The 20,814-nt window shown below is 44.6% G+C and overlaps 2 protein-coding genes across 5 annotated transcripts in view; one reads left to right on the forward strand and one right to left on the reverse strand.

Annotated features, from left to right (window-relative positions):
• Positions 1–20,814, reverse strand: part of ASB2 (ankyrin repeat and SOCS box containing 2) — a 99,029-nt gene that overhangs the window by 52,379 nt on the left and 25,836 nt on the right. Inside the window, exon 1 of one of the 4 annotated variants that reach the window (XM_077268291.1) lies at positions 11,390–11,527. The exons of 1 other annotated variant lie outside the window; for it this stretch is intronic. The gene's annotated coding sequence lies outside the window, so the exon portion shown is untranslated. Of the gene's footprint in view, positions 1–10,874; positions 11,017–11,334; positions 11,528–20,814 lie in introns of those variants that run through there. 2 more of the 4 variants (XM_077268275.1, XM_077268266.1) reach the window with 2 other exon arrangements.
• Positions 11,534–20,814, forward strand: part of CCDC197 (coiled-coil domain containing 197) — a 31,769-nt gene continuing 22,488 nt past the window's right edge. The window contains exons 1-2 of the mRNA XM_077268310.1: positions 11,534–11,778; positions 12,986–13,031. Coding sequence (XP_077124425.1) covers positions 11,672–11,778; positions 12,986–13,031 — 153 coding nt within the window. The 5' untranslated portion in view covers positions 11,534–11,671. The remainder of the gene's footprint in view (positions 11,779–12,985; positions 13,032–20,814) is intronic.

Below are 20,814 nucleotides of genomic sequence, written 5' to 3' on the forward strand. Positions count from 1 at the left end.
CATCAGACCAGCAGGAGGCACTCTAAATACTGCCCCGAACCAATAAAGAAGTGCAACGTGTCAAAATGTATAGAGGTCATATGGGGCACATGCGACTGGTCAGCATTGCACAAGATCGACCCCCCACCACGTCATCCGAGCTGGTCAGACCAAGTGACACGAGCGTGACCGTGACCATGTGACTAGCACATGATCGCGGTCCGGTCACTATATGGTGGTATTATGTGGTCTGATCAGGGGTGGCAGTATTTGTTTCTTATATGTGGTATTATTTAGTCACTATGTGGTGTTAATATATGGTCTGGCCATGGTGTGGTGGTATTTGTACCTTGTATGTGGCATTACTATGTGCTGGTTATATGTAGTCTGGTCATAGTGTGGTGGTATTTGTTCCTTGTATGTGGTATTATCCGGTCACTATGTGGTGGTAATATGTGGTCAGGTCACCGTGTGGCGGTATTTGTCTCTTGTATGTGGTAATATTCGGTCACTATGTGGTGGTAATATATGGTCCGACCATGGTGTGGTGGTATTTGTACCTTATATGTGGTAGTATTCAGTCACTATGTGGTGGTAATATGTGGTCTAGTCATAGTATGGCGGTATCTGTTCCTTGTATGTGGTATTATCTGGTCACTTTGTGGTGGTAATATGTGGTCTGGTCGTGGTGTGACACTATATGTTCCTTGTATGTGGTATTATTGTGAATTTTAAAAAATGTATGTTACTTATTACCTTAAAGAAACAAATAAAAATATACCTGAGGTTACGTGCACGCATCAGGATTTTCTGCAGAATTTTCCTGAACAAAACCGGACTTTTTCCTGCAGGAAATACGCATGCGTCTCTTTTTTGCGTTTTTATCGCTTTTTTTTTTTTAGCTTTCCCAATGCAATTAAATAGCTGCGTTTACCGCGATGCGTTTTCACGGAGAAAAACGCAACATATGCACAAAAATTGCGGAATGCATTATAAATGATGGGATGCATACGTTTTTATAGCGAAAAAACTTGAAAAAAACGCGAAAAATCCTGAACATGTGCACACAGCCTAAAAAGAGAATTGGATATTTTAAGAAATGTTTAATAGGATAGTAGAGTAGAGCCCGGCCAAAAAAGTCTACCACGTCGTGGTGGCGGCTTAAAAAATCTTTTAGCCAAAACAAAAGCTGCAGGCCATGTATGTGATCTGGTGATGGGAACTGTTACTGTGTGACTGGTGAGAACGCGGTGCAGAAGTGGAGTATTTCCAAGATTGTATGGTGGTAGTGTGGAGATTTGGAGGCGGAGCTGGGGTGGAGCCTGGGCACAGTCTCAAGGGGGCCTGAAAATGTTGCCAGTTTGGGGCCCTGAAATTCCTGGTGGCAGTCCTGCACGAACCCCAGTATAAAATCTTTAACAGCCCTCCTTCTATGATATGCCATTAATAATCCTCTAGAGCAGGAGCCTTTGCACTCACAGACACCGGGACCCAGATATTTACTCCTGCCATTGCACCCCTGTCCTGGGGTGAGTAGATAAAGGACATGACTGTGCATTTTGGGGGTCTTGCTTTGATCTTTACTCATTATACACACTTTGTACACCCCTGGCAGTAGGTCTGGCGATTATGATACCATCAGGTTTACAAGCTGGGCAGTGTCCACAAGCTGCAGGCTCCACTCCTCAGATCTGACATTTCAGCTGCCTCCATGTCAGCAGCAGCATCTAAGTTTAGCATAATGGAATGCCAGATTTCACAAGGCCAAATATAAGTCTGGTAGAAAAGATGAATCTAACAAGCCTCCAACCTCCAAAATAAAGTTCCTTCCTTAGTATTGTATCCACCTTCAATATCACTGAAAACCAACACAAGCTCCAAGTAAAGGTACCTTCACACTAAGCGACTTTACAACGATAACGATCCGTGACGTTGCAGCGTCCTGGATAGCGATATCGTTGTGTTTGACACGCAGCAGCGATCTGGATCCTGCTGTGATATCGCTGGTCGTTGCTGAAAGTTCAGAACTTTATTTGGTCGTCAGATCGGCGTGTATCGTTGTGTTTGACACCAAAAGCAACGATGCCAGCGATGTTTTACAATGGTAACCAGGGTAAATATCGGGTTACTAAGTGCAGGGCCGCGCTTAGTAACCCGATATTTACCCTGGTTACCATTGTAAAAGTAAAAAAAAAAAACCAGTACATACTCACCCTCTGATGTCTGTCACGTCCCCCGGCGTCCGTGCTGCTGCTCAGAGCTTCCTGCACTGAATGTGTCAGTGCCGGCCGGAAAGCAAAGCACAGCGGTGACGTCACCGCTCTGCTGTTAGGGCCGGCGCTCAGTCAGTGCAGGAAGCGGACGCCGGGGGACGCGAATGTAAGTATGTACGGTTTGTTTTTTTACATTTAACACTGGTAACCAGGGTAAACATCGGGTTACTAAGCGCGGCCCTGCGCTTAGCAACCCGATGTTTACCCTGGTTACCCGGGGACTTCGGCATAGTTGGTCGCTGGAGAGCTGTCTGTGTGACAGCTGTCCAGCGACCACACAGCGACGCTGCAGCGATCGGCATCGTTGTCGATATCGCTGCAGCGTCGCTTAATGTGAAGGTACCTTTACAACAACAATCAGAAAGCACAAATATTTACATCTGAACCCTATGTTACTTAACCACGTAGTGATCGAGCCACTTTGTATGTTAATGACTGAGACTCATTTTTAAAATTTGACTACTGTCACTTTATGAGGTAATAACTCTGGAACGCTTCTACGGATCCCAGGGATTACAAGATTTGTTTTTTCCGTGACATGCTGTACTTCATTTTAGTGGTTCATTTTTGTCGATATGATTTGCCTTTATTTATCAAAATATAAAAAAATAAATAAATATTGACCACTTTGCAATTTTCAAACTTTGATTTTTTTATGTCCTTAAATTAGATAGTTATACCACACAAAATAGTTAACAAATAACATTTCCCACATGTCTACTTTACATCAGCATCATTTTTTAAACATTTTTTTCTGTCAGGAAGTTAGAAGGGTTAAAAGTTCATCCACAATTTTCCGTTTTTCCAACAAAATTTACAAAACCTATTTTTTTAGGGATCACAGTACATTTAAAGTGGCTTTGAGAGGTCTATATGACATAAAATATGGCTCAAGGTACTCAAAACCACATTAAAGAAGTTTACTAACTCTTTAGATGCATCAAAGGAATTAAAACAATGTGGAAGGAAAAAAAATGATCATTTTACTTTTTCCCACAAAAATGTTCCTTTACCCCCAAGTTTTTCATTTCCATAAGAGTAGTAGGAGAAAATGGACCATAAAATGTGTTGTCCAATTTCTCCTGAGTACGCCGACACCCCTTAGGGCTGTCCCACACGTCCAGATAATTCCGGTACCGGAAAAAATCGGTACCGGAGTTATCCGTGTCCGTGTGCCCGTGAGCTCACGTAGGTCATACGTGCGGCACACGTGTGCCGCCCGTGTGCCGAGTGGGTACCACACGGAGCGTGTGGTACCCACGAGTGTGGTACACTGCATCGTGCTGAAGCCGCGATTCATATCTTCTGTGCAGCAGCGTTTGCTGCATAGAAGATATGAATAATAGTGTTTAAAAGAAAGATCTATCTGTCCGCCGCCCTCCCACCCCCTGTGCGCCCCCCCGCTGTTCTGAAAATACTCACCCGCTTCCCTCGTTGGCTGTCGATGCTTCCTGGTCTGACCGCGCCTTCTACTGTATGCGGTCACGTGGGGCCGCTCATTTACAGTCATGAATAGGCGGCTCCACCCCTATGGGAGGTGGAGCCACCTATTCATGACTCTAATTGGCGGCCCCACGTGACCGCATACAGTAGAAGGGGTGGCCAGCACAGAACACTGCGAGGGAGGCGGGTATTTTCAGAACAGCGGGGGGGGGCGCACAGGGGGTGGGAGGGCGGTGGACACATAGATCTTTCTTTTAAACACTATTATTCATATCTTCTATGCAGCAAACGCTGCTGCAGAGAAGATATGAATGGCGGCTTCAGCACCATGTGGGGGGGACAGCGCTTACTGTAGCGCTGGCTCCTGCACGCCACACGGACTGCACACGGAGAAGGTCCGTGTGTGCAGTGGCGTAGGAAGGGGGGTGCGGGGGGGGGGGGCGGGCCGCCCCGGGCGGCACAATGCCGGGGGCGGCTCCGACCCAGAGAGGAGGAGGAAGAAAAAAAAAAAAAAAAAAAAAGAGACGCAGGCCCTTTAAATCTTCGGGCGGCGCCGACCGCCGCCACGACCAGGCCCCCCCCCCTCCCGGTGCCAGCGCTGGCATTGGGCCCCCCTTTAATACTCACCTCTCCTGGTTCCTGCGGCAGCTGCAGCATCTTCAGCGCCCTCTGACTCTGCGACGTCTCAGGGCAGAGGGTGCGATGACGTCATCACTGCGCGCTCAGCCTCTCTGTCCTGAGCGTTGCAGAGCCGGAGAGACGCTGAGTGCACCGGACCTGCGCTGGGAACGGGAGAGGTGAGGATTTTACTTTTTTTTTTTTTCTTTATGTCTGACTCAGACAGACAGGGGGCAATATGCTGGAGACAGACTGGGGGCAATATGCTGGAGACAGACTGGGGGCAATATGCTGGAGACAGACTGGGGGCAATATGCTGGAGACAGACTGGGGGCAATATGCTGGAGACAGACTGGGGGTAATATGCTGGAGACAGACTGGGGGCAACATGCTGGAGACAGACTGGGGGCAACATGCTGGAGACAGACTGGGGGCAGATTGCTGGAGACACACTGGGGGCAGATTGCTGGAGACACACTGGGGGCAGATTGCTGGAGACACACTGGGGGCAATGCTGGACACTGGGGGCAATGCTGGACACTGGGGGCAATGCTGGACACTGGGGGCAATGCTGGACACTGGGGGCAAATTGCTGGACACACTGGGGGCAATGCTGGACACACTGGGGCAGATTGCTGGACACACTGGGGGCAATGCTGGACACTGGGGCAGATTGCTGGACACACTGGGGGCAATGCTGGACACTAAGGCAGATTGCTGGACACACTGGGGGCAATGCTGGACACTGGGGGCAATTCTGGACACTGGGGGCAATGCTGGACACTGGGGCAGATTGCTGGACACACTAAGGCAATGCTGGACACACTGGGACAATGCTGGACACTGCGCCTGTGCGGCCGCCCTGCTTGTGAATCCCAGCCCTGCACTCTGCATAATGCATAACACACTGTGGGGCTGGGATTACCAAGGTGGGTGGCCGCACAGGCACAGTCTGCAAGCCTGGCTGTGACGTCAGACGGCCAGAGCTCTCTGCGCCTGCACCAAACAGCGATACACAGCGCAGGCGCCGGATTTCATGGGTAAACAGTGCTGAGGGGGCGGTCCCCGGCATTGAGTGACGGCAATGGGGGGGGGGGCGCCAAACTCGGAATCAGCCCCGGGCGGCAAAAGCTCTAGCTACGCCAGTGCGTGTGTGGTCCGTGTTTTACACGGACCCATTGACTTTAATGGGTCCGTGTAATACGTGCGCTTCCACGAACACTGACATGTCTCCGTGTTTGGCACACGGAGACACGGTCCGCAAAAAATCAATGACATCTGCACAGATGCATTGATTTTAATGGGTCTACGTGTGTCAGTGGCTCCGGTACGTGAGGAAACTGTCACCTCACGTACCGGAGCCACTGACGTGTGAAACCGGCCTTATGTGGTGGAAAACTACTGTTTGGGAGCTCGGAAGGGAAGGAGCGCTATTTGACGTTTGGAGTGGAAAATTGTCTGGATAGTGGCACCATGTCGCGTTTGGAGAGCCACTGATGTGCATAAACAGTGGAAACCCCCACAAGTGACCCTATTATTGAAACTAGACCACTCAAGAAATTTATCTAGAGGTGTGGTGAGCATCTTGAACCAACAGGTGCTTCACAGAATTTTAAAACATTGGACCGTGAAAATTAAAAATGACTTTCTTTTCCCAAAAATGTTTTAGCCTCAAATTTTTAATTTTCACAGATGGTAACTGGAGAAGATGGACCATAGAATTTGTTGTGCAATTTCTCCTGAGTACAAATATACCCCATATGTGCTCAGAAACTTTTGTTTGCACGCACAGAAGGGCTTGGAAAGGGATGAGCGCTATTTGACTTCTGAAGTGCAAAATTTTCTATAATAGATTGTGGACGCCATGTCACATTTGGAGAGCTGCTGAGGTTCCAGAACAGCAGGAACACTCACAAGTTACCCCATTTTCGAAGCTACACCTCTCAAAGCATTCCTTTAGGGGTACACTGAGCTTTTTAAACCCACAGGTATTTCACAGAATTGCATTAAAAAAAAAAAGTGAAAATTAAAAGTTACAGTTTGTCCACTAAATAGTTGTTTTAGTTTTTAATTTTCCAAAGAGATAATAAGAGAAAATGGACCACAAAATGTATTACGCAAAGTCTCCGGAGTACAACAATGCCTCCTATGTGGTCAAAAACTACCTTTTAGGCACAGTGGAAAGCTCAGAAAAGAAGGAGTCCATATCGGAGTGCAGATTTGCCAGGAATGGTTTGAGGGTGCCACATCACTTTGGAAGAACGTCTGAGGTGCTAGGACAGCAGTACCCACCAGAAATCACCTCATTCTATAAGCTACACCTCTTAATGAAATCATTTAGGGGTGCAGTGATCATATTGACATCACAAATGTTTCAGAAAATTTTATACAACCAAGTGCTGTAGAAGAAAAAAAAAATACATTTTTACCACTATAATTTTGTTTTAGCCCCAGATTTTACATTTTCACAAGGGGAAATAGGTAAAAACGACCACATAATTTGTTACACAATTTCTCATGACCGCAGCAATACCCCATATGTGGCTGTACAGTACTGTTTGGCCACATGGCAAGAGACGAGTGGGAAAGAACGCTATGTGACTCTCGGAGAACAAATTTTGGTAGAATAGTTTGTGGACTCCATATACAGAGCCCTAAGAGCAGAATCCCCTTCCACTGACCCCAATTTGGAAATTACACCCATCTGGGAATTCATCTACAGGGTTTGCTAACAATGGATGTTGCGGAAAATGCAAATATGCCATTATAGTGCCCAGCACATTGTGCCCAGCTCATGCTCCTGGAGCCAGGCAACCTGTACATTAAGTGGGCTCTCCCCACTATACAAGTAGTAATGCCAAACATGTGGACGCTTACTGCAGACTAGGCATACTGTGGGGCTCAGGAGGAAGGGGCATTTGGATTTGCGAGCACAGATTTTGCTGGATTTGTTTTGGTGGGAGCCATGTCACTTTTCCAAAGCCTTTGAGCTACCAGTAATGTGGAAGCCCCTATATTTCTGTAAGCAGATGACAAACCTGAGTGAGCACTTGTTTTTTGTGGGTTGAGTAGAAGATTTTATTGGTGCCATTTTGAATCATATTTATCCTGTCTTTTTACACTGAGCACTTACATCAGGGTTCCATCTAAATTTACAAAATATGTGATTGGATGAAACACCCGAGGTATCCATTCACTATAATGAGGTAGCAAGGTTATTTTGGACTCCCATCTGACCTCTGTTCAGTGGTCTTCTTCTTTTCAGAGGTGAATGCCTAAAAAAAATAGACACCACCAGATCGTAGGTCAGACAGCATCCACAGGGTCTCCATCTGTTTCATTTTAGGGTTCCATCTGAATTCCGTATTTCAGAGATATACACAGAAACCCTATTGTAAGCGCTCAGCGTAGAGAGCAGGATAAATGTGAGACGAGCTTTACTGCGATCTTTGTGAGGTAGAATAAACAAATCAACAGCAGGTTAAGAATTGGTTTTATGATTTTTTTTTAACGCCGCTCCTCGTGTGGTATAAGGCTACTTTCACACTAGTCCATCGGTACGGGCCTTCGCAAACCGTCGGCCCGACGTACCGACGGACAGTGTGTTAAGTAGTACAATGGGGGCAGCGGATGCAGTTTTTCAATGCATCCGCTGCCCCATTGTAATGTCCGGGGAGGAGGGGGCAGAGTTCCGGCCGCGCATGCGCGGTCGGAAATGGCGGACACGACGCACAAAAAAAGTTACATGTAATGTTTTTTTTGTGCCGACGGTCCACCAAAACACGACGCATCCGTCGCACGACGGATGCGACGTGTGGCCAGATTGACTGACCGATCACAGCAATCAGAGAGCGAGGAAAGCTGAGCTGGGGCTCTGCATCTCTAGCCATGCAGCTCAGCTGTACGTGACAGCTGTCAGCACAGTGCTGTCACTGTACGCTTTAACAATATAACTCAGGATCAGTAAGGTAATGTATGTACACAGTGACTGCACCAGCAGAATAGTGAGTGCAGCTCTGGGGTATAATACAGGATGTAACTCAGGATCAGTAATGTAATGTATGTATACAGTGACTGCACCAGCAGAATAGTGAGTGCAGCTCTGGATTCCAAAGACATACTGATATGGAATTTAGATTGTGAGCCCCAACGGGGACAGCGACGATAATGTGTGCAAACTGTAAAGCGCTGCGGAATATGTTAGCGCTATATAAAAATAAAGATTATTATTTATTATGATACAGGATGTAACTCAGGATCAGTACAGGATCAGTAATGTAATGTATGTACACAGTGACTGCACCAGCAGAATAGTGAGTGCAGCTCTGGAGTATAATACAGGAGGTAACTCAGGATCAGTAATGTAATGTATGTACACAGTGACTGCACCAGCAGAATAGTGAGTGCAGCTCTGGAGTATAATACAGGATGTAGCTCAGGATCAGTAATGTAATGTATGTACACAGTGACTGCACCAGCAGAATAGTGACTGCAGCTCTGGAGAAAAACATAGGATGTAACTCAGGATCAGTAATGTAATGTATGTACACAGTGACTGCACCAGCAGAATAGTGAGTGCAGCTCTGGAATATAATACAGGATGTAACTCAGAATCAGTACAGGATCAGTAATGTATGTACACAGTGACTGCACCAGCAGAATAGTGACTGCAGCTCTGGAGAAAAATATAGGATGTAACTCAGGATCAGTAATGTAATGTATGTACACAGTGACTGCACCAGCAGAATAGTGAGTGCAGCTCTGGAGTATAATACAGGAGGTAACTCAGGATCAGTAATGTAGTGTATGTACACAGTGGCTGCACCGGCAGAATAGTGAGTGCTGCTCTGGGGATATAATACAAGATGTAACTCAGGGTCGGCAAAGGATAATTTCTGTAAATTTTAGTATGAGTAACTTATAATATGGTAACAGGTAAACAAAGGCTTTAAGAACAAAGCTGACTGACAAAAGTTTTCTATGTTATTGGCTGAAGTAAAGCCACATGAACACGGCGCCTCTTTAATAAGTCATCTGTGACTTGAGCATGTGGAGATTCAGTTACCTGACAATGCGGCTACTTCACCAGGTCACATCACAGAAGAGGATGGGACCCAGGATGATGTGCAAAACCCCCAATAGGAGAAGTCCTTAACCCCTTCATGACCTTGGGATTTTCCATTTTTCCGTGTTCGTTTTTCACTCCCCTCCTTCCCAGAGCCATAACTTTTTTATTTTTCCATCAATATGGCCATGTGAGGGCTTATTTTGTTGCAGGACGAGGTGTACTTTTGAACGACATCATAGGTTTTACCATGTCGTGTACAAGAAAAAGGGAAAAAAATTCAAAGTGCGGTGAAATTGCAAAACAATGCAATCTCACACTTGTTTTTTGTTTGGCTTTTTTGCTAGGTTCACTAAATGCTAAAACTGACCTGCCATTATAATTCTCCAGGTCACTACGAGTTCATAGACACCTAACATAACTAGGTTATTTTTTATCTAAGTGGTGAAAAAAAAATCCAAACTTTGCTAAAAAAAAAAAAACAAACAAAAAAAAAACAAAAAAACAAATTGCGCCATTTTCCGATACTCGTAGCGTCTCCATTTTTCATGATCTGGGGCCGGTTGAGGGCTTATTTTTTGTGTGCCGAGCTGGCGTTTTTAATGATACCATTTTGGTGCAGATACGTTCTTTTGATCGCCTGTTATTGCATTTTAATGCAATGTCGCGGCGACCAAAAAAACTTAATTCTGGCGTTTTGAATTTTTTTCTCGCTATGCCGTTTAGCGATCAGGTTATTGCTTTTTTTATTGATAGATCGGGCGATTCTGAACGCGACGATACCAAATATGTGTAGGTTTGATTTTTTTTTATTGATTTATTTTGAATGGGGCGAAAGGGGGGTGATTTAAACTTTTATATTTTTTTCACATTTTTTTTTTACTTTTTTTTTTACTTTTGCCATGCTTCAATAGCCTCCTTGGGAGGCTAAAAGCTGGCACAACGCGATCGGCTCTGCTACAAAGCAGCGATCTGATGTTCACTGCTATGTAGCAGAGATGCAGGTGTGCTGTGAGCGCCGACCACAGGGTGGCGCTCACAGCTACCGGCGATCAGTAACCATAGAGGTCTCAAGGACCTCTATGGTTACAATGCTGAAGCATCGCCGACCTCCGATCATGTGACGGGGGTCGGCGATGCGCTCATTTCCGCCCGCCCGGCAGCGCTGGTTAAATGCCGCTGTCTGCGTTTGACAGCGGCATTTAACTAGTTAATAGGCGCGGGCAGATCGCGATTCTGCCCGCGCCTATTACGGGCACATGTCAGCAGTTCAAAACAGCTGACATGTCCCGGCTTTGATGTGGGCTCACCGCGGAGCCCTGCATCAAAGCAGGGAAGCCGACATCGGACGTACTATCCCGTCCGAGGTCAGAAAGGGGTTAAAGGGAACCACCAGCCCTCCAGCATCAGGGGCTTATCTACAGCATTCTGTAATGCTGTAGATAAGCCCCTGATGTATCCTGAAATATGAGAAAAAGAGGTTAGATTATACTCACCCAGGGGCGGTCCCGCTGCGGTCCGGTCCGATGGGTGTTGTGGTCCGGTCCGGGGCCTCCCATCTTCTTACGATGACGTCCTCTTCTTGTCTTCACGCTGCGGCTCCGGCGCAGACGTACTTTGTCCTGTTGAGGGCACAGTAAAATACTGCAGTGCGCAGGCACCGGGAAAGGTCAGAGAGGCCCGGCGCCTGCGCCCTGCAGTACTTTACTGTACTCTCAACAGGGCAGACAAAGTACGCCTGCGTCGGACAGGTTCCCTTTAAGGAAGAGGCTCTTGTGTCCATGTACTGGGACATCCCAGGTCTTTGTCACTGTAATACCTTGTAGGGTTAAATCATGATGGGCCTGAAAAATAAAACAAAATAAGACTCCCAGAGTTAGAGGCAGCACATGGCTTACCACTAACCCAAGGTAAATATTAGGGGCAGAAATCTGCGGGGTCTGACCATGCACTTACCAATGAGGTCACTAAGTCCCTGCCACATTGCTTGTCCTCCCCTGCAGTCACTTACACCTCAGTGATAACATTGCACCTAGCCGAAGTCCGCCATCCGGGCCAGGATCTGGGTGTCCAGGCTGCTGGTTACTGGAGAAGATGCGATCACCCCTCCCTGGTGAGCACACGGCCCCCGCACCCACCGCTCCACGGCCCGGGGTGTGGGCGGAGCACGGCAGGAGCTGGGCGATTGATAGGCGGTTGCTATGGAGATAGAACGCTGACCCAGATCCTGGATTCCGCTGCAGGATACAATGTAACTTGTGATCTTCCTGCACCTTGTCACCCAAACCTCACAATGACGGACTGCGAGCAGCTGCTGCCCCCCAGGGACCCCCCAAAGTATGAGCTGAACCTGGAGATTAGGAAGAGGAACGTGTTTGTTACTCAGCTGGAGGAGGGGAGGTGAGATTAACCCTGAATATGCTGGGATGTTGTCTGACTGCACTTTGTAGGCTGAAGTAGTCATGTGACCAGAAACCCAAAGGTCATCGACTGGTATATAACTATATACATCTGGTGTAAGTAATGGTATATGCTGGTATAACCTGGGTATCATCTGTACATATGTACAGCTGGTATAACCCGGGAATCTCCTGTATATAATTATATATGTACAGCCGGTATAACCTGGGCATCTCCTGTATATAATTATATGTGTGCAGCTGGTATAACCTGGGCATCTCCTGTATATAATTATATATGTACAGTTGGTATAACCTGGGCATCTCCTGTATATAATTATATATGTACAGCTGGTATAACCCGGGAATCTCCTGTATATAATTATATATGTACAGCCGGTATAACCTGGGCATCTCCTGTATATAATTATATGTGTGCAGCTGGTATAACCTGGGCATCTCCTGTATATAATTATATATGTACAGTTGGTATAACCTGGGCATCTCCTGTATATAATTATATATGTACAGCTGGTATAACCTGGGCATCTCCTGTATATAATTATATATGTACAGCTGGTATAACCTGGGCATCTCCTGTATATAATTATATATGTACAGCTGGTATAACCTGGGCATCTCCTGTATATAATTATATATGTACAGCCGGTATAACCTGGGCATCTCCTGTATATAATTATATATGTACAGTTGGTATAACCTGGGCATCCTCTGTATATAATTATATATGTACAGCCGGTATAACCTGGACATCTCCTGTATATAATTATATTTGTACAGCCGGTATAACCTGAGCATCTCCTATATATAATTATATATATGTACAGCTGGTATAACCTGGGCATCTCCTGTATATAATTATATATGAACAGCTGGTTTAACCTGGGAATCTCCTGTATATAATAACATATGTACAGCTGGTATAATCTGGGAATATCCTGTATATAATAACATGTACAGCCGGTGTAACCTGGGCATATCCTGTGTATAATTATATACATACAGCTGGAATAACCGGGGCATCTTCACTCTGCCACATTAACACCACGTTGCCTCCATGGTCTGGGCACTGTTGGCGTATTGCCCTGCCGGTATGAACAAGAGACTTGAACGTTCGCAGTGTGAGATCCCTGTGGGGACAGAACTGTAAATCTAGTTTACGATAAAGCTGTAACTTTATTTTTCAGGGATGATGAGGAAGAGGACATTACTCAGATCCCGATCATAAAGGAGGTGAGTTACTGGTTTGGTTGCTGAAATGTTCACCTATTTTTTACATTAAGGACCTTGTATAATTAGGATATCTGTTTTTCTTATTGGACATTCTGATCACTGGGTCCTGATGCAAGAAGCCCCCTCCTCAAGTTTACTATGGAGCGTCTCTGTAAGGCCGGGGTCACACTACCGTAAAATACGGCTGAGTGCTATGCGAGAGAACATCTCATAGCACTCGGCCCAGTGTTAATCTACGGGGCAGCTCACATCAGCGTTTATTTTCTTGGGCATATTCGATGTGCATGTAATATTGTAGCATGCTACAATTGTCACCGAGACTTGGCTGAGACTCACCAATGCAAGCCTATGGGTGCGAGAAAAAAACCATGCGAGTGCTGTCCAATTTTTACAGACCGATCTCCTTTGAAAAGCCGGCAATTCATGTGTCGCATACAGTAAAATCACAGCGTGACGGGTTAGAATAGAATAGATATATACACATAGAATACATAGATATATAGATATCAGTGACACACACATATGTATATGCATATATTTTACATATAGAAAATTTCCCACCATGCTTGCGCTGACATCACATAGGTGAAGTGAGTTCAATGACTGAACTCCCAGGACCTTTGTGATGAGCATGAGAACTTTCTCGCGTTCGTGGTCCCATCAGACAGGTAATAGGAGTTCACAGGGAGATATTGGGTAGCAGTACCACACGCTGCTCAGTGTCTCTGCTGGATGGCAGGCTGCATGGTCGCATCATGCAACTCTGCAGCCTGCCATCTAGATGTAGCAGAGCTAGACCCGTCGTGGGACAAATGGATTATCATCTCTGCGGAAAGGTGAGGAATATTGTTGTTGTTTTTTTTTTTTTAACTCTTTTGCAGAAGATAATGGAGTCGGTGGAATGGGCGAGGTCGTAAGTATGGTTTAATTAAGATTTATTAACCCCTTAATCCCGTATGACGTACTATACCGTCGAGGTGGGGTGGGCCTTAATTCCCGGTGACGGTATAGTACGTCATACGCGATCGGCCGCGCTCACGGGGGGAGCGCGGCCGATCGCGGCCGGGTGTCGGCTGCATATCGCAGCTGACATCCGGCACTATGTGCCAGGAGCGGTCACGGACCGCCCCCGGCACATTAACCCCCGGCACACCGCGATCAAACATGATCGCGGTGTACCGGCGGTACAGGGAAGCATCGCGCAGGGAGGGGGCTCCCTGCGTGCTTCCCTGAGACGATCGGTACAAGGTGATGTACTCACCTCGTACCGAACGTCTTCTCCCTGCAGGCCCCGGATCCAAAATGGCCGAGGGGCTGTATCCGGGTCCTGCAGGGAGCACTTCCGGGTCGGAGCAGGCTGCAGATGAAAGCTGCAGCCTGCACGGCTGTAAGTGAGATCGGAGATCTCACAGAGTGCTGTGCACACTGTGAGATCAGCGATCTGTAATGTCCCCCCCTGGGACAAAGTAAAAAAGTAAAAAAAAAAATTTCCACATGTGTAAAAAAAAAAAAAAAAAATTCCTAAATAAATAATAATAAAAAAAAAAAATATTATTCCCATAAATACATTTCTTTATCTAAAAAAAACAAACAAAAACAATAAAAGTACACATATTTAGTATCGCCGCGTCCGTAACGACCCAACCTATAAAACTGGCCCACTAGTTAACCCCTTCAGTAAACACCGTAAGAAAAAAAAAAAAAAAAACGAGGCAAAAAACAACGCTTTATTACCATACCGCCGAACAAAAAGTGGAATAACACGCGATCAAAAAGACGGATATAAATAACCATGTTACCGCTGAAAACGTCATCTTGTCCCGCAAAAAACGAGCCGCCATACAGCATCATCAGCAAAAAAATAAAAAAGTTATAGTCCTGAGAATAAAGCGATGCCAAAATAATTATTTTTTCTATAAAATAGTTTTTATCGTATAAAAGCGTCAAAACATAAAAAAATGATATAAATGAGGTATCGCTGTAATCGTACTGACCCGACGAATAAAACTGCTTTATCAATTTTACCAAGCGCAGAACGGTATAAACGCCTCTCCCAAAAGAAATTCATGAATAGCTGGTTTTTGGTTATTCTGCCTCACAAAAATCGGAATAAAAAGTGATAAAAAATGGTCACGTGTCCGAAAATGTTACCAATAAAAACGTCAACTCGTCCCGCAAAAAACAAGACCTCACATGACTCTGTGGACCAAAATGTGGAAAAATTATAGGTCTCAAAATGTGGAGACGCAAAAACTTTTTTGCTATAAAAAGCGTCTTTTAGTCTGGTTTCACACTTGCGTTTTTATCTGCATGCGTTTTTTAAAAAAACCGCATGTGTGAAAAAAATGCATGTAAACGCGGTAAAACGCATGCGTTTTTATAGAAAAACACAAGAAAACAAGAAAAAAACAAAAAACCCTAACCCTACCCCTAACCTGAAATACGTGGCACTGAAATACGTGGCACTGAAATATACGTTTATATACGTATATACGTATATAAGTGCCACGATATTTCAGTGGCCACGTATATAAGTGCCACGTATTTAAGTGCCACGTATTTAAGTGCCACGTATTTAAGTGCCACGTATTTAAGTGCCACGTATTTAAGTGCCACGTATTTAAGTGCCACGTATTTACGTGCCACGTATTTACGTGCCACGTATTTACGTGCCACGTATTTTTCAGTGCCTGAAATACGTGGCACTGAAATACGTGGCACTGAAATATCGTGGCACTTAAATACGTGGCACTTATATACGTGGCACTTATATACGTGGCACTTATATACGTGGCACTTATATACGTGGCACTTATATACGTGGCACTTATATACGTGGCACTTATATACGTGGCACTTATATACGTGGCACTTATATACGTGGCACTTATATACGTGGCACTTATATACGTGGCACTTATATACGTGGCACTTACATACGTGGCACTTACATACGTGGCACTTACATACGTGGCACTTATATACGTGGCACTTATGACTGTCAGAAAATGTTCAGTAAACGGTTAGGGGTAGGGTTTCAGGTAGAATTGGGGAGTTTCCACTGTTCAGGCACATCAGGGGCTCTCCAAACGCGACATGGCGTCCAATCTCAATTCCAGCCAATTCTGCGTTGAAAAAGTAAAACAGTGCTCCTTCCCTTCCGAGCTCTCCCGTGCGTCCAAAAAGGGGTTTACCCCAACATATGGGGTATCAGCGTACTAGGGACAAATTGAACAACAACTTCTGGGGTCCAAGTTCTCTTGTTATCCTTGGGAAAATAAAAATTTGGGGGGCTAAAAATCATTTTTGTGGGAAAAAAAATATGTTTTATTTTCACGGCTCTGCGTTGTAAACTGTAGTGAAACACTTGGGGGTTCAAAGTTCTCACAACACATCTAGATAAGTTCCTTGGGAGGTCTAGTTTCCAATATGGGGTCACTTGTGGGGGGTTTGTACTATTTGGGTACATCAGGGGCTCTGCAAATGCAACGTGACGCCTGCAGACCAATCCATTTAAGTCTGCATTCCAAATGGCGCTCCTTCCCTTCCGAGCTCTGTCATGCGCCCAAACAGTGGTTCCCCCCCCACATAGGGGGTATCAGCGTACTCAGGACAAATTGGACAACAACTTTTAGGGTCCAATTTATCCTGATACCCTTGTGAAAATACAAAACTGGGGGCTAAAAAATCATTTTTGTGAAAAAAAAAATAATTTTTATTTTCACGGCTCTGCGTTATAAACTGTAGTGAAACACTTGGGGGTTCAAAGTTCTCACAACACATCTAGATAAGTTCCTTGGGGGGTCTAGTTTCCAATATGGGGTCACTTGTGGGGGGTTTGTACTGTTTGGGTACATCAGGGGCTCTGCAAATGCAACGTGACGCCTGCAGACCAATCCATTTAAGTCTGCATTCCAAATGGCGCTCCTTCCCTTCCGAGCTCTGTCATGCGCCCAAACAGTGGTTCCCCCCCACATAGGGGGTATCAGCGTACTCAGGACAAATTGGACAACAACTTTTAGGGTCCAATTTATCCTGATACCCTTGTGAAAATACAAAACTGGGGGCTAAATTTCATTTTTGTGAAAAAAAAAAATAAAATTATTTTCACGGCTCTGCGTTATAAACTGTAGTGAAACACTTGGGGGTTCAAAGCTCTCAAAACACATCTAGATAAGTTCCTTAGGGGGTCTACTTTCCAAAATGGTGTCACTTGTGGGGGGGTTTAATGTTTAGGCACATCAGGGGCTCTCCAAACGCAACATGGCATCCCATCTTAATTCCAGTCAATTTTGCATTGAAAAGTAAAATAGCGCTTCTTCCCTTCTGAGCTCTGCTATGCGCCCAAACAATGGTTTACACCCACATATGGGGTATCGTCGTACTCAGGACAAATTGCACAACAACTTTTGTGGTCTAATTTCTTCTCTTACCCTTGGGGAAATAAAAAAATGGGGGTGAAAAGATCATTTTTGTGAAAAAATATGATTTTTTATTTTTACGGCTCTGCATTATAAACTTCTGTGAAGCACTTGTTGGGTCAAAGTGCTCACCACACATCTAGATAAGTTCCTTAGGGGGTCTACTTTCCAAAATGGTGTCACTTGTTAGGGGTTTCAATGTTTAGGCACATCAAGGGCTCTCTAAATGCAACATGGCGTCCCATCTCAATTCCAGTCAATTTTGCATTGAAAAGTCAAATGGCGCTCCTTCCCTTCCGAGCTCTGCCCTGCGCCCAAACAATGGTTTACACCCACATATGGGGTATCAGCGTACTCAGGACAAATTGCACAACAATTTTTGGGGTCCAATTTCTTCTCTCACCCTTGGGAAAATAAAAAATTGGGGGTGAAAAGATCATTTTTGTGAAAAAATATGATTTTTTATTTTTACGGCTCTGCATTATAAACTTCTGTAAAGCACTTGTTGGGTCAAAGTGCTCACCACACATCTAGATAAGTTCCTTAGGGGGTCTACTTTCCAAAATGGTGTCACTTGTTAGGGGTTTCAATGTTTAGGCATATCAGGGGCTCTCCAAATGCAACATGGCGTCCCATCTCAATTCCAGTCAATTTTGCATTGAAAAGTCAAATGGCGCTCCTTTGCTTCCAAGCTCTGCCATGCGCCCAAACTGTGGTTTACCCCCACATATGGGGTATCAGCGTACTCAGGACAAATTGTACAACAACTTTTGGGGTCTATTTTCTCCTGTTACCCTTGGTAAAATAAAACAAATTGGAGCTGAAATAAATTTTGTGTGAAAAAAAGTTAAATGTTCATTTTTATTTAAACATTCCAAAAATTCCTGTGAAACACCTGAAGGGTTAATAAACTTCTTGAAAGTGGTTTTGAGTACCTTGAGGGGTGCAGTTTTTAGAATGGTGTCACACTTGGGTATTTTCTATCATATAGACCCGTCAAAATGACTTCAAATGAGATGTGGTCCCTAAAAAAAAATGGTGTTGTAAAAATGAGAAATTGCTGGTCAACTTTTAACCCTTATAACTCCGTCACAAAAAAAAATTTTGGTTCCAAAATTGTGCTGATGTAAAGTAGACATGTGGGAAATGTTATTTATTAAGTATTTTGTGTGACATATGTCTGTGATTTAAGGGCATAAAAATTCAAAGTTGGAAAATTGCGAAATTTTCAAAATTTTCGCCAAATATTCGTTTTTTTCACAAATAAACGCAAGTTATATCGAAGAAATTTTACCACTAACATGAAGTACAATATGTCACGAGAAAACAATGTCAGAATCGCCAAGATCCGTTGAAGCGTTCCAGAGTTATAACCTCATAAAGGGACAGTGGTCAGAATTGTAAAAATTGGCCTGGTCATTAACGTGCAAACCACCCTCGGGGCTTAAGGGGTTAAAGGAGTCTGAGTCATTCTTTCAATTAAAGGACTTTTTTTCTGTGTGTTTTTTTACAATATGACTATGGGGTTATTAATGGGGGCGTCTTATTGACGCCCTCCATTACTAACCAAGGGGCTTGATGTCACCTGACAATACAAAGGTGACATCAACCTCTTCCAACTGTCACCCCACTTGCCACCGCTACAGGGCAAGTGAGAAGAGAGAGTCTAAGTGCCAGAGTTGGCAATTCTGGGGTGGCAGAGAGCTGATGTTTTTAGCCTGGGAGGGGGCCAGTATCCATGGACCCCTCCCTAGCCTATTAATATCAACCCACAGCTCTCAGCATATCCTTTGCTGGTTATTAATTATAGGGGGACCCCACATATTTTTTTTAGGGTCCCCCATTTTAATAGCCAGTAAAGGCTAAGTGTACAGCTGTGAGCTGATATTAATAGCCTAGGAAGCTCCAAGGGTATTACCCCCTTCCCAGGCTTTAAATATTGGCCCCCAGCCATCGGCTTTCCCTCTGCTGGTTAAGACAATTATGCGGGAGCCTATTCCATTTTTTTTTTTTTTTTTTTCAGAAAAATAATCTTGTATTAATTAAATACATGTACAGTTTTTTATTTAATCGTATGAACATATATTTAAACATCATATAAGAATACATAAATGATAAACAGTGATTGAAAAGAACAAAGGAGCAGAAATCAGAGTCGGATATCGAAATTTTCTATGTATGCAATAACATGGTCATTTCCAGTATAGAAATCATTCTTGTCACCAGTATAAGCTCTGAGGGGACATTCCTCGACAATGTGCTGAATTGTTTGATGGTCAGCTCCACAGTCACAGGCAGGAGAGTCAGATTTTCCCCACTTATGCATAAGATCTGCACAGACACCAAAGTTTGTTCTGATACGATTCAAAGTGACCCAGGTTTTCCTTGGCAGATTGAAGCTTGGTGGTGGATTTTGAAAGTGAGGAAAGGCTTGAGGCTCACCGTCTACTGCACTGACCCAAAGTTCACGCCATTTCTCTTCTAAATTGAAATCATGATCATACAGGGTAATTGCGGTTCGGATGGGTGGATGTCTTGATTTCAGTCGCTGTATTTGAACATCTTGGATATTTTGATGTATTGGGAGATTTTCATTATTCAATACTTTGGTGTATTCTTTAAGTAGGAGCTTTTGTCTTCTCAGATTTGCAGGTGCGATATGGGTCAAGACAGGTAACCAGTGGACGGGCGTAGGTCTGATAGCACCAGAAATTATGCGCATAGAGTTGTTCAACTGATTGTCGATTGCATTCACATGACAACTATTCAGCCATACTGGAGCACAATATTCTGCGGTAGAGTACACCAAGGCAAGGGTAGACGTTCGCAAGACAGGTGTGGAGGAACCCCAGGAGGAACCGCAGAGTTTCTGAATAATATTGTTGCGTGCTTTCGGTTTCTGTGCTGTCTTTTCCAAGTGAGATTTGAAGGTTAGGCTTCTATCAAGGATTATGCCTAAATACTTGGGATTGAAGTTGTGTTTGACAAGTTGACCTTCAAAACGTACTTTGAGTTCAGTCTTAGCACTTGCGTTGTGTAAATGAAAGCAACATACTTCCGTTTTTGATGGATTGGGCTTTAGCCTCCATTGTCAAAAATACGTTCCCATTACACTAAGATCTTCTGTTAGAACCTCCTCTGCTTCCTCCATTGTTTTGCTCACTGTAGCAAGTGCCCAGTCATCGGCGTATCCAAATTTCCATGATATTGTGTCAGGAATGTCAGCTAGGTACAAAGCAAACAGGAGAGGTGCCAGCACTGATCCCTGGGCCAAACATGTACAGTAAGCTGCACACACACTGTACTAATTGTATCTGTCACTGACATCTGTATATCTACCTATTCTATTTGTATTTACTGTA

The sequence above is a fragment of the Ranitomeya variabilis genome, chromosome 1 (genome assembly GCF_051348905.1).
Source record: "Ranitomeya variabilis isolate aRanVar5 chromosome 1, aRanVar5.hap1, whole genome shotgun sequence".
Classification (NCBI taxonomy): Eukaryota; Metazoa; Chordata; class Amphibia; order Anura; family Dendrobatidae; genus Ranitomeya; species Ranitomeya variabilis.